The sequence below is a fragment of the Chaetodon auriga genome, chromosome 10 (genome assembly GCF_051107435.1).
Source record: "Chaetodon auriga isolate fChaAug3 chromosome 10, fChaAug3.hap1, whole genome shotgun sequence".
In the NCBI taxonomy this organism is placed as follows: Eukaryota; Metazoa; Chordata; class Actinopteri; order Chaetodontiformes; family Chaetodontidae; genus Chaetodon; species Chaetodon auriga.
The window spans coordinates 17,873,749-17,885,833 of record NC_135083.1 but is presented as its reverse complement, the minus strand read 5'-3'; the positions used below and the strand labels follow the sequence as shown (position 1 = coordinate 17,885,833).

The following is a 12,085-nucleotide window of genomic DNA, read 5'->3' as shown; positions in this document are numbered from 1 at the left end:
TCAGCAGTTAATTAGGGATTGTGTGGACATTTGTGTGAGTGAGTGAGTAAAAGAAGTGAAACAAAGAGTGCATTGTGGAATTGTTTCAGCCTGTTTCTCTCCAATGTGGGTCATAGTGAGCAGGAAGTTCAACACAGAGTTCAGTCCAACCACAAAACTCTTTTCATAACTGAAGATTTCCAGACATTTCTGTAATTGCACCAATTTAACTTTTTTTTTTTTTCCACTAGGTCTGCGCAAACAAATTCTCACCATTTTATCCAAATTGTTTGCATGTTGCTCACCACACCATCAAAACTAAATTGACAAGTTCATTCAAAACCCAATAGCCCTTACTGGTGCTAGTGGTCCTGACAAAACAATCCCAGCTGAAAGCCCACGGCTTCGTTCAGGGCTTTCAGCGTGTCACTCCTGAGAAAGTGCAATGATTAAGTTGCATATTGGACTTGCTGAGAAAAATTTCTGCTGGTGAGAACAACGTCATGTGGTTAGAAACTGTTGGAGAAAAAAAAAAAAAAAAGTCTCGACCTTGGATTTGTAATCTTTTACCTCTTCAACGCTCAAAATGAACTTTCACCTTTATCTCCGAAAACACCGGCAGCTCTTTTTTTCTCTTTTTGTTCAGGAATCCCTGCGCGCAGGCTCGCGGGCCTCGTGCGGCTGCACCGTGGCTGTCACTTTGATTCCTCAGAGTCGTTTGTAGGTCCACACTTGCAGTCACATGACTCCGTATCTGTTTGGACAAAACAGGCTTTCCACACACAATAACTGGTGTCAATCACCGCAGTATGTCATGTTTACTGGATACATGAGGTGGGACTACCTATCAGATTAGTGTATACATATTCACACGCCATGGTTCTTACATAAGAGCAGACAAAAGAACCGGTTCAGACTGTGTGAACTGACGGGTCGGGTTCATCCCGCCCTCCTCCTCCTCCCTCTGAAAACAGCCCACCTCCCCTTTCCTCCTCTCCCCTCCCTCTCCGACTAGCGTGAAGCGGTCCAGCAGCTGCAGAAGTCTCGATCAGCCACATTTGATCTCAGAAAGTGATCCAAAATGACAATGAAACTGGCTTACTGGGATATTCGTGGGGTAAGTTCAGCCGTCTTCTTCAAAGTAGCTGCTGCTGTTTGCAGCGCTGTGGCCGGTGTGCCTCCACCACAGCCCGGGTTAACGCAGCTTGTGTCGCCGTCTCTAAAACTCATTGTTTTCACTGTGTTACTGAAATCTATTTTACTGCACAACGTAAATATGTTTTATATTCGTATTATACGAGTCGACGGAGCCTCGACCGCTAAAATGTTACGTAACTGCGAAATACGCGGGTGCACGTGCTCAAAATGTTATCAGTAACGTTAGCGACGACCTCCAAACCTGAATCAAACATTCTGTGGCTAACGTTAGCTAACATGTCAGCTAACCTGTTTTTAATTAGCAATAATTAATTATCCAGTCTGCGCTCCTGTTAGTGGATGAACAATGTTTTATGAGTGGATTTTAAAGGGCTGTCAAGTTAGTCAAGTGGGGAATATCATTGACCATCAGTGTGCTTATAAGCGAAGTAACGTTAGCATCTCATAGTACTTGCAAGTGGCAAAAAACCTGTAAATTCAAACAGGTCAGGCTGAAACTGTCAGGACTACCATGCAGACATTGTGCACAACCAGCTCAACTGTTATATGGAGATTAAAGGCTAAGTTGAAAGCTTAAATAGCTGTAAGTCTACAGGGTGGCCAGCAAGCTAAACTAGTTTCATATAGCTTCTCCTACACACGTCGAAATAATGTGAACTCCACCTCACAAGTCACCACAGCCCAGAGCAGTGTCTTAAAAACGCTTTTTGTATTTGACCAACACATGAAACCCTAAAGTTAAAACTGTATTAAACAAACTAAACAAGACTTTACATCTGAGAAGATGAGGCAAGTGTTTCGTATTTTTACCTGGTCAATGATATGAATGTGATGATGACACAAAATGCACATAGGTTGTTGTCACATCACTCTTGTTGTGGGACGAACTGCAGATGGAGGGCAAGAAGTGATTTTCTGCATAGGAAACACTATAACACACACTCAGAATGCCTGTTAGGCGTCATTTACGGTCGCTCAGATCAATCAAACCAAGAAACCACGAGGAGCCTTTAATGAGTGCCAAGTGTTGTTGTTCATACGGGTGAAAAATGCAAGAAACTGACCGAAAAATTTGGAAAACACGGCTGTAACATTAGCTACAACTAACATTAACGTTTTCATATATCTCACCCATCTGGTTTCTGGACACTTCTGCAGCTCGCCCAGCCTGCCCGCCTGCTGCTGGAGTACACAGGCACCAAGTACGAGGACAAGTTTTATGTCTGTGGTGAAGGTAACGTTCCTGTTCAACTAACACATTAACATCTGTTAGAATTTTAACCAAAAAAGTGTCCATACAACATACCCACGTAATCGTCTAACCCACATTTTTCTCACATTAGCTCCCAACTATGACAAGAGCTGCTGGTTCGATGAGAAACACAAGCTTGGAATGGACTTTGCCAATGTGAGTTACACTTTTTTGAAAGGGTTGTGAATATTAACTGAAGTGTGAGGCAGGCGAGTTGAACGAATGATGGTTTTGCGTTTAACTTCTCACTGTAGCTGCCCTACTTGGAGGACGGAGACACGAAGATAGTGCAGAGCAATGCTATCATGAGGTACATTGCTCGTAAGCACAATATGTGTAAGTACTGTGTGTTTCTTCCACATTTGCGTATTTTGGTTTGTATTAGTTTAATGTCCACTTTCAGTCGTTCACTGTAAACATTTCAAAATAACACATCCACTATTTTTTTCCAAACGTTGGAAATGCTATTTTCAAAACTCTTCCTCTCAGTCTTCCTTCCTTGAGTGTCCCAACAAATCTGATCTGACCACAGGCGGAGAGACCGAGGAGGAGAAGATCCGTGTGGACATCTTGGAGAACCAGGCCATGGACTTCAGAAATGGCTTTGTGAGGCTGTGCTACTCAGACTTTGTGAGTACTGTATCAAAAGTTTAATAACACTGAATGTGTCGTTTCACACCTTGTGCATCACCACTAATGCCAACATGACCTCTCTGACATCAGGACAAGCTGAAGCCAGGGTACCTTGAGACTCTGCCAACCACACTGAGGCAGTTCTCAAATTTCTTGGGAGACAGGAAGTGGTTTGCTGGTGACAAGGTATGTCACCCTGTTAACATGGGAGGCTTCACATGTTCTTCACTTTTAAAGCTGCATTGGTCAGTTAGTTTATTACTGGCCTCTTGGGGTTACAATGCTACAACAAGCTGAAAGTCACATGCTTTTCATGTGCTATGGCATTATGGAGCTGCTTTCACATTACATGTAAGTCATTTGACTCATGTAAAACTACTGATTAGTGCAGCTTTAAAGTCTTGTTTTAACCTTCAGTTTGCTTTCAACGTGTTTGTTAATGTGACCTTTTTCTTTACAACAGATCACTTTTGTGGACTTCATCATGTACGAGCTGTTGGATCAACACAGGATGTTTCACCCTACGTGCCTGGATGACTTCAAGAACCTCAAAGATCTTTTGGACCGATTTGAGGTGAGAGCGCTCAGCTGCGTGTTTGTCAGATGCAAACAGCACGTCTTGCACTCGCCACTGAAAGTTGCAGTCAGGAAATACTTCTAATAAATACTTACTGTAGCACCTTTTGTCTTCCTGTTTGTCTCAGTGTGATGTCTGCAGGTAAATTGAGCTTATGTGGAATCTGTGTTGGTCTTATGTTAATACTCATGTAATGCAACTCACAGTGGCTTTATATGATACTGTCTCATCATAGGCTCTGGACAAGATTGCTGCCTACATGAAGTCTGACAGATTCATGAAGACTCCTGTCAACAACAAGATGGCCAAGTGGGGAAACAAGAAAGAGTAAATGCAATAATGCAGAGTGTTCACAAGTGCAACTAACTCAATACTGACTCAACTCACAACTCATTCAGGACTGGAGAAAAGTTTCCCTGTACTTTGTCTTTTTATAACCTGGTAACTAGTTGGTTGTGTAGATTTCAACCCTCCCATATATTTACATGCCAGGTTGATACCCATTTCGTAGTTGAATTGTATAAACAGCAATCCAAGTTTGTACTGATATTATGACGATAAGGAGAAAGAAAACTTAAAGCACTTAATTTCTTTGTTACATCTGAAACAGATTTTGTTTTTTGACCAATTAAAGTAATTCTTGTACTAACTTTGTTTATGTCGGTTTTTGGCTCAATTTCATCATCATTTTCTGTGCAATACATAACATTTAAGAATCAGTTATGAAATCCTATCCTGTTATTAAATCAGTCCAGCCGCAGTGTGGTTACATATATTTAATTTTTTTTAAAATCACAGTTGGGAAAACTGTACACAAATTACTTGAAAGTGTGTCAGACATAAACAAAAAAATTTAAATTACTTATTATTTTTGTTGGTGATACACAACATATGCAGGTTTCATTCACTGCCTTAACAAATGCTGAAAGCAGTCATCCACATAACATATTCATGACATTGAAGAATTAATTAGACATCAGTCATTTCAGGTGTTCATCTGTGGATTTGAATTCAGGAGAAAAAGTGAAGGAGCAGTGAGGTGGGTCGTTAGTAGCGGTCATTGTACAGGCCTGATGGCTCACTGGCGAGCTGTAGGGAATGAGACAAAACATTACGATGTGCTGCAGCTGTGTGTGTGTGAGAGAGTGTGTGTGTGAGAGAGAGACATGGCACTTACTGCAATGGCTGACTTAATGGACTGAAGCTGGAAGAAGACCTTGCCTCCTTCTTCTGGACACACAGTCCTTAACTCATCCTTGGTCATCCCCAGAAGCAGTTTACCGGTCAGCACGCCGAGGCTGTTCACAGTGCTGCACGTGAAAAGTAACAAAACACAGAATATCTGACTTAAATCATGCAATACGAGTCTTATTACAGTATAAATAATGTAATAGTTCCCAGTCCCTCTGTGCATTATTTCACTCACAGTCTGGAGAAACCTTTGTACTCCAGCCAGGCCTTGACCTCTGCAGGTGTGGAGGACATGTCCAGCGTCACCGGACCATGAGCGTCCCACTGTGAGGGAGGGTGAAAGGAATGAAATGTCACAGCTGTTAAATGGTTACTCAGCAGAGCTACACTGCGCTCCGCTCACCGGTAGAGCTTCTTTGGGCCTGGAGTTCATCATCGGTTCCAGGATGTTCACAGGGACGTTGCCTTCCTCATTCTGGTTGTTGCAGACGAGCCACCATTGCTTGGATTTCTGAATCACCTGCAAAAAGCCCAAAGAACAGAACGACTCAAGCACCTGAATGTTAACACTGACAGTGATGGCAGCTACGATTGTGACTGTGGTAAGCAGATTTTATGGAAAGTGGAATAGAATAAAATAAAGAATACGAAGCAATAATAACAATACTATGCAAAGCAATAAATCATGTACTGTTTGTTTGTTTGTTTGTTTAGGTCTATGGCCTGTATTTGTACATCCAGAGAGGATGGAAAGATGTGCAGCTGCTCCCAGTGATGACATCTATAGAGTAATTCGCTTTCTTCTTGGGCAGAAAAGATTCTTACACTATGCAAGAACAAGCAAACCAAGGTTTTAAACAAAAATCAACTGGCTTCCTGGACAGTTGTTTGACAATCATCCTATGACAGATTTTGCTGGACCTGTTCACAGTGAGTATCTTGAAGTCCGGATCACTGGATTTCATATTCTGAAGAACAACATCAGAGTTTATTTCAGGGTTTCATTGTTATTGGGGCATTTTGTCATCTCACCTGAACCGTATCGCCCCTCATAACGCTCAGCTCTCGGTTGTTCCTGCCCATGAAGTCAGAAGTGACCCGCATGTACAGAGGTGGCTCACCGAGGCTAAAACAGCAGCAGAAACACACTTGGTGATAACAACCATATGACCACTGAGTACTGGATAAAGGCAGTATATGTGACAAATGTGATGATAAAGCCACATTTACTGCAGCACTTACTGCGTGGGGCTTGGTGTAGACCATCCAGGGTTGTTCGCAGGCTGTAAAAGACAATAAATGCACCATGATGAAACTTGTGTAATGGCTTCAATGCTTATTTGTCTCATGTTGCTTTGAAAGCTTGCATATTAGAAGATGGTAGCAGTGATTCAAATTGTGATAGCCACTTAAAAAATGGCAATCCTTTTCATTGGTATTAATTATGTAATTAAACTAACAATTACCATTAACATACTCCCAAACATGTTGTTAAAGCTGCTCACATGGGAGCCATCAAAACCGAGTATGGAAACAAAGACCAGAGTGAAAGGTGAGTGTGACAGTGTGGTTCTACCTCTATGGGTTGATGCTGGCCGCTGCTCCTGCTCGCTCGACCACTCCCATAAGAGAGGGGGGAAGGCACACGTGAGGGGGGAGGGGGCTGCCAGGCATCATAGAACTCTGGGGTGTAAGGTGGGACATCTTCTGGCCATTTAGACCTGTGAGGTGACAGGAGGGCAGAAAAAAGTGAGCAAAGTAAAAACAAGAAGTAACTGTCTAAGAGTGCAGTGACCTCTCTCTGCAAGCATGGCAAATGTACGAAACAAACAAACACAAGAAGCAGTCAGGTCCTGTCATTTTATCAGTTTTGGTCAGAAAACGGATTGTAACTTTCTAATAAGGTATTTTTTATGAAGAGTTAATCAAATGGACGTACATTTAAAACTGAGTTCACTGATGAAAGTGTTACATTCAGCGCATGGCAGAGTGGCAACAATCTTCTCATCTAACTCTCACCAACAAATCAGACTAGCCCAGTTGCTAAAATGTGAAATCATTCTTCAAATGGCTTCACGGTGAATAAGTCATTTACTGATGCTGTGTGGATCAGCTTAAAGCCGTTAAGAAGAAAACTTTTGGGTTGCTGAGTTTGTTGCTTTGCTTGATGTTTGTATTTTCTGTAATGTGAATAAGATTGTTAATGAATGGATTTTGGTCCAGATTCACAGCAACTCTTTTCCAGAAATGAGGTGGTCAGACGGTCTATTGCAGCTGTAAGAACTATAGGTAAGTTGTTCTTATTAATAATGATCAGCAGTGCATTAATAAATGAATAATTAATTCATTAAATTCATACAACCCTGACTCCAAAGAATAACTTGCTAATCCTCTTTGACATAAACTCAAATGAAAATAGCACAAAGACAGTATATTCAATGTTTTACTTCATCAACTGATTTTTGTAAATATCTGCTTATTCTGAATTTTATGCAGCAACACGTTTCAAACATGTTGGGACAGGAGCAACTAAAGACTGGGAAAGTTGTGTAATGCTCCAAAAACACCTGTTTGGAACATTCCACAGGTAAACAGGCTGATTGGTAACAGCTGATAGTATCATGATTGGGTATGAAAGGGGCATCCTGGAAAGACTCAGTCAGTCACAAGTGAGGATGGAGAGAGGTTCACCACTTTGTGAACACATGATTGGATAGAGGATATTATTACATGGGCTTTGTAAAACTGTGGTCTGTAAGATTGCATTCTGTTTTTATTTAATTGTTGCACAGCGTCCCAACTTTTTTGGAATTGGGGTTGCAGCTGTTTCACAGTATTTTCTTGTTGTCTGTTGCCAAAGTTTAAGTCTCAAGCAGAATTTACCAGATAGAAATGAAATAAGTGGTAGTTTCTAATTAAAACACCGCTGTTTATCATTTCTTAAGGATATGAATGCTGCATTAACTCTGCCCTATCTTTATATATCAGCAAAGCACACCATGTCCCAAGTTAAGGCATGCCAGAGCAGATGGATGTGTGCGTTATAAAAAGAGACAGGTAAGTGTGTGAGAATTATTAAAAAAAAACCATCTTACCTGGGGAGGTTCCAGCTGGGCCCCAGAGAAGTCCACAGGTTTTCCTCCGTCGGGTCGACAGACTGTCTGAGCAGCCGCAGGGCTGGCACTGTCAGCAGGGGAGAGATCACATTGGGAGGCACGTCTGGAGGATACAGAGGCACTATCTGTGGAAAAAAAGGGAGCAAGTACGTATTAACTAGTCACCTTAAAGCGAAGAAAACATGAGTCAAAAATAAGTTTAGAATAGCTCACCGTTCCTAAAATAGTGAAGATGATGTGGACAAAGTCAGCAGCAGTGGGGTTGCTCAGTGTCCCGTCCAGCTGGCCCTGTAACATAAAGAGGCTGTCAATCACATTCCATTGCTTTCTGCTGCACAAACACATCCCACTCAACACATTCAAGTTCTTTCCAAAACCTCTCTGGTCGACTTGGGGGACATTTAAAGAATTAAAAGAAGTATTTACCAGCAGATTGAATCCATATTTGACTTTCTGAAGACAGGAGATACATTCCATCAAAGGTGGCAAGTTGGCTGGCAAGATAGGTGCTGCAGGAGGAAATATCAGACACAAACACCTGAGCTGTCAGCATGCGTGTACCTATACGAGATCACTCCTCCAGTAATAACTTGTGTGGAAAGATAAACTGGAGAAAGGATATTACCTTTATCCTTTGACTTTTTCTTCTTCTTCTTATTGTTCTTGTTTCCTTGCATTGACGGTGCACTCAGTGCAGCAGAAACTTTTCCCAAGAAGATCTCCAAATCATTTATAACATGGTTAAAAATATCCTGTGAAAAGGAGCACAGGCATGAGTGAAAACCTCCTGCAGGAGCTCCCATGTGTGAGCATCATTTCCTTGACATGACAGAAATGATTAGATTAAATCTGTGATAATTAATCACTGATTTAATCCATATACATATAATAGCTATAACCAACAATTAAGACGCAGTACTAACCGTGTTCCTCTCTGTGTTTCTCTGTTCAGCCATCAAAGCGACCTCTGGGCTGCTCTGTAATTCATGAAGTTCTGGGGTGTGGACCCGTGGAAACTCTTCTATCGGGTTTTCGGGTCTTCTATCTATCAGGAAAATTAATTGTTTGGAGACAAACATCAACGTTTTACTTCATATTTAATTCAGCAATATGTTGGCACAGTATAAATCACACTTGACACTTTAGTCTTTGGCTGAATCTGTCTTATTTGTGCAGAACACAAGACTTTTGAAGAAATTAAAAATGTACATGGCAGCATCGGCTGTAGATATCGGTCACGCCTTCAACAATCAGATCGAGCCTTACCTGGTTCTCTCCACCGTGGGGGTGGGATGTCTGGTGGCGTTGGGGCCCTTCTCATAGCCTGTAGCCCAATGATGTTCTCGAGATTAATCCTGAGAACAGTTAAGAACAGACAGCAGTCAATGCATTGTTCTGTCAGCGTGTCTTTATTTGCCCTTCCTCTGCTTTCTGACTAATGTGATTTTATCTTCTCTAGACTGTATACATTGGGTGTGACACTGTACCTGATGTCAGACTGGTCTCTGTGTGGTTCCACATGACCACCTGCTTTTTGCACTGCCTTATCCAGATCACTCTTGATGTGCTCCGCCTGGTGAAACAGACCTGCTTCAAATCAAACTGCAACATCATACCAGCAAAAACAGCTGGTTATGACATAGAGATAATGGTCTCAGAGAATGGCCCTGACTAACGCATTCTGAGGCTTTCAGGAGGTCAAACTTCTGGTGACATGTGACTCACCCCGGTCTCCTCACACTGGAACATGTAGACCTGTTTAATGCGTTTGTAGCCATCCTGCACAGTTATGGTCAGCAGAGAGTTGTAGGCGCAGCTATCCAGCACAGCTTTGGTTTGTAGGACGGAATCCAAAGGCATGGACTCCAGCTCCGCCTGCAAATCGGGCAAATCTTAAGACCACAGGTTTCTAAAAGGTTTAATAATCAATATCACTGCCCTCTGATACAATTTTCGCAATTGTTTGTTCATGAGATTCCGTTTTCTTGCTCTTTCTACTTATTTTCTAATACATCTAAATGTCAGATAACGATGGAAATGAGTCCAAGACTGTAGCACTTGTTAAACTCATTCGAGATGTCAACATTCTTTCTGTCTTAAATATTTTTCCTGTCATCTACAAGCTAAACATAACCTTATTTTGTAAGTATCTCATTTTGTAAATGGACACAGCTGAAAACTCTTTTATGGCTTTGGCAAGCCGTATCATCAGTTTACGGTATGTTGCTGGTAGTTAAAACAGTTGTGGTTATGTAATCTTAATGCTTCACTCACAGTTCCCCCTTTTGTGTTCTTTGGATTTGAGGCTGTTTTTCTTGGTTTGGGCTTGAGCCCTGGATTCCACTTGAAAGGGAAATCTTAATGAAACAGCTCTAAATTAGTTTTTTACACAATAGTGTGCCTCCAGCTCTTTGGCAGCAGTTTCCTGTTTCAATGAGACAATGTCCAACCTTGGTCTCAATGTCACTGAGCAGCAGATATCCCCTCTGAACCTCCATGATCATCTCCTGGGGCCACAGACGACCTTTGGCATCCAGCGTCTTGAGCTTGGCCACGCAGTCGTCCACCGTCTTCAGCTCCTGGCCGTCCAGCTCACAGGTGAACAGGTGCTGCGGGGACAATATAGAGGGTGATGGCTGAGGAGAGCTAGAAGGGTGTACTGTGAGTAAAGTGGATGTCTGCAGAGTTCACACTCACTTACCTCCACTCTGACCTGAAAGTTGTCAGATTGCTTGTTCAGTGTTTCAGAGTACTCCTTTCTCTGCACTGAGAAAAAGAATGTTGTTTAAACAAAAGGTGTGTCACAAAAATGAAAGGACATGAGAGGCATTTTTATCTTGGAACATACTGTATATTGATTTCGCATTGGGTCTGAACATGTTGCCTCTGTTCTGTGGGCCCCCGTTGAGGCCATCTTCTCGGAAAGCCCGCCTCTGCTGAGGGAGGTCCTCCTGGGAGAAACCCCTTAAGCGTATGAAAAGGTTACTGATCAAACAGGTGAAGTGGAAACATTTGTGGGGCAGCCTTACATGTTAATAAAAACTGTTGTCACCAGCTTACGACACCACATTCACAACACAGTTGCCACAAGCTTTGGCAGATTAACACCAGTGACCTTTGAAGCTGAAAATGAGACTTTTACTCACCCCGGGGCATAAGAGAAAGGTCTAGTGCGTCCAAACATTTTCAAACTACAAGGTCCGTCTTTTTTGGAAGATTTAAGAACTTCAGATTAGTGACGATCACTCCAGTCCAGCCTGAAAGAAAAGATGTTCGTCATGCTGATAATCTGACGTGACAGAAGCAAAATTCCACCTGTTTCATATGAAATCAGGGCAGAGGATTGTAGGTACCCTCATCTTTTCACCTTGTTGGGATATTTGCAGATTTTGATAACTGGCTCTACATAACCTTTGAAGGGTGAAAAAACACCTCAAACACTTGACAAACAATGAAATACAGCCTTTTGGTTCAACAGTAAAGAGTTTTACTGCTACAGTCCTTTGTGACCTAGCATGACCAGACTGTATTACATAAGCCACAACACTGAGGACAATTTTCTTCTCCTGCCGTTACATTACCATTTACCACATTTTACCACTGTAAGATTTACGCAGTTTTGCTTGAAAACTGGATGTAATGAGAAGACATAAAGCACTAAAGGTGACTGCACATACATTGCCAAACTGGATGTAATGCCAAGACTAGTTAAGATCGATCTAAATTGATGTAATTACAATGTCTAAACACATGACATTCACATAATTCATCCCATCCTTACCCGTCAGTATCAGCTCTGCTCCGGTGTCATCATTCTCTTCTTTTAAATAGATTTTCCATCAAGATCTCTCATAGCAGAAAAGCACCTTCTCCTCCCACAGTCTACTGAGAAAATTTCCTTGACTTCCTATGTGAAGGCAGCACGATCAAAGTGCAACAATCTGACGGGAGTGACGGGCTGGGAGGGTTGGTCCCATGTGTTATTTGAGTAAAGCTGTGTCTCATTATGAGTCCAAAGGTTCAGAAGTGCCTTGCTGTATCTCCTTCGCTGTTCAAAGGTCTGAAGTCGCCCAAACATTATCAATCTTAGATGTAATCTATTGTAGCAATAAAACTGAGCCACATTACATTCCACACGAATTCACACGTAGTGTCATGGAGAAACACAAATGAGTCAGA

General features: G+C 42.0%; 2 protein-coding genes across 2 annotated transcripts; one reads left to right on the top strand and one right to left on the bottom strand.

Annotated features, from left to right (window-relative positions):
* The first annotated feature begins 848 nt into the window (after positions 1-848).
* On the top strand, positions 849-4,248 carry LOC143327677 (glutathione S-transferase Mu 3-like). Its single transcript, XM_076742152.1, has 8 exons — positions 849-1,096; positions 2,296-2,371; positions 2,481-2,545; positions 2,644-2,725; positions 2,922-3,019; positions 3,113-3,208; positions 3,486-3,596; positions 3,835-4,248. The coding sequence occupies exons 1-8, from the start codon at positions 1,061-1,063 to the stop codon at positions 3,928-3,930; spliced, it is 660 nt and encodes a 219-aa protein (XP_076598267.1). The 5' UTR covers positions 849-1,060; the 3' UTR covers positions 3,931-4,248.
* A 202-nt stretch (positions 4,249-4,450) lies between these two features.
* Positions 4,451-11,090, bottom strand: eps8l3b (EPS8 signaling adaptor L3b). Its single transcript, XM_076741955.1, has 19 exons — positions 11,053-11,090; positions 10,755-10,870; positions 10,608-10,672; positions 10,357-10,515; positions 9,632-9,781; positions 9,394-9,479; positions 9,173-9,261; positions 8,830-8,951; positions 8,532-8,658; positions 8,333-8,415; positions 8,120-8,194; positions 7,886-8,031; positions 6,367-6,511; positions 6,033-6,073; positions 5,823-5,916; positions 5,194-5,310; positions 5,026-5,114; positions 4,777-4,909; positions 4,451-4,688 (listed from the first exon to the last, which is right to left on the bottom strand). Exons 1-19 carry the CDS (start codon positions 11,088-11,090, stop codon positions 4,647-4,649), a joined length of 1,917 nt encoding a protein of 638 aa, XP_076598070.1. The 3' UTR covers positions 4,451-4,646.
* Between the last annotated feature and the right edge of the window lie 995 nt (positions 11,091-12,085).

What these genes read in the sequence shown, in the direction of transcription:
- LOC143327677 (XM_076742152.1), top strand. Translation starts at nt 1,061, where the DNA reads ATGACAATGAAACTGGCTTACTGGGATATTCGTGGG. An exon ending in CTTACTGGGATATTCGTGGG is followed by an intron (nt 1,097 to 2,295) that starts GTAAGTTCAGCC and finishes ACACTTCTGCAG; the next exon opens with CTCGCCCAGCCTGCCCGCCT. An exon ending in TTGGAATGGACTTTGCCAAT is followed by an intron (nt 2,546 to 2,643) that starts GTGAGTTACACT and finishes TTCTCACTGTAG; the next exon opens with CTGCCCTACTTGGAGGACGG.
- eps8l3b (XM_076741955.1), bottom strand. Translation starts at nt 11,090, where the DNA reads ATGTTTGGACGCACTAGACCTTTCTCTTATGCCCCGGG. An exon ending in GCCAGCATCAACCCATAGAG is followed by an intron (nt 6,074 to 6,366) that starts GTAGAACCACAC and finishes TGTCTTTTACAG; the next exon opens with CCTGCGAACAACCCTGGATG. An exon ending in TGAGGGGCGATACGGTTCAG is followed by an intron (nt 5,311 to 5,822) that starts GTGAGATGACAA and finishes GGCTTTTTGCAG; the next exon opens with GTGATTCAGAAATCCAAGCA.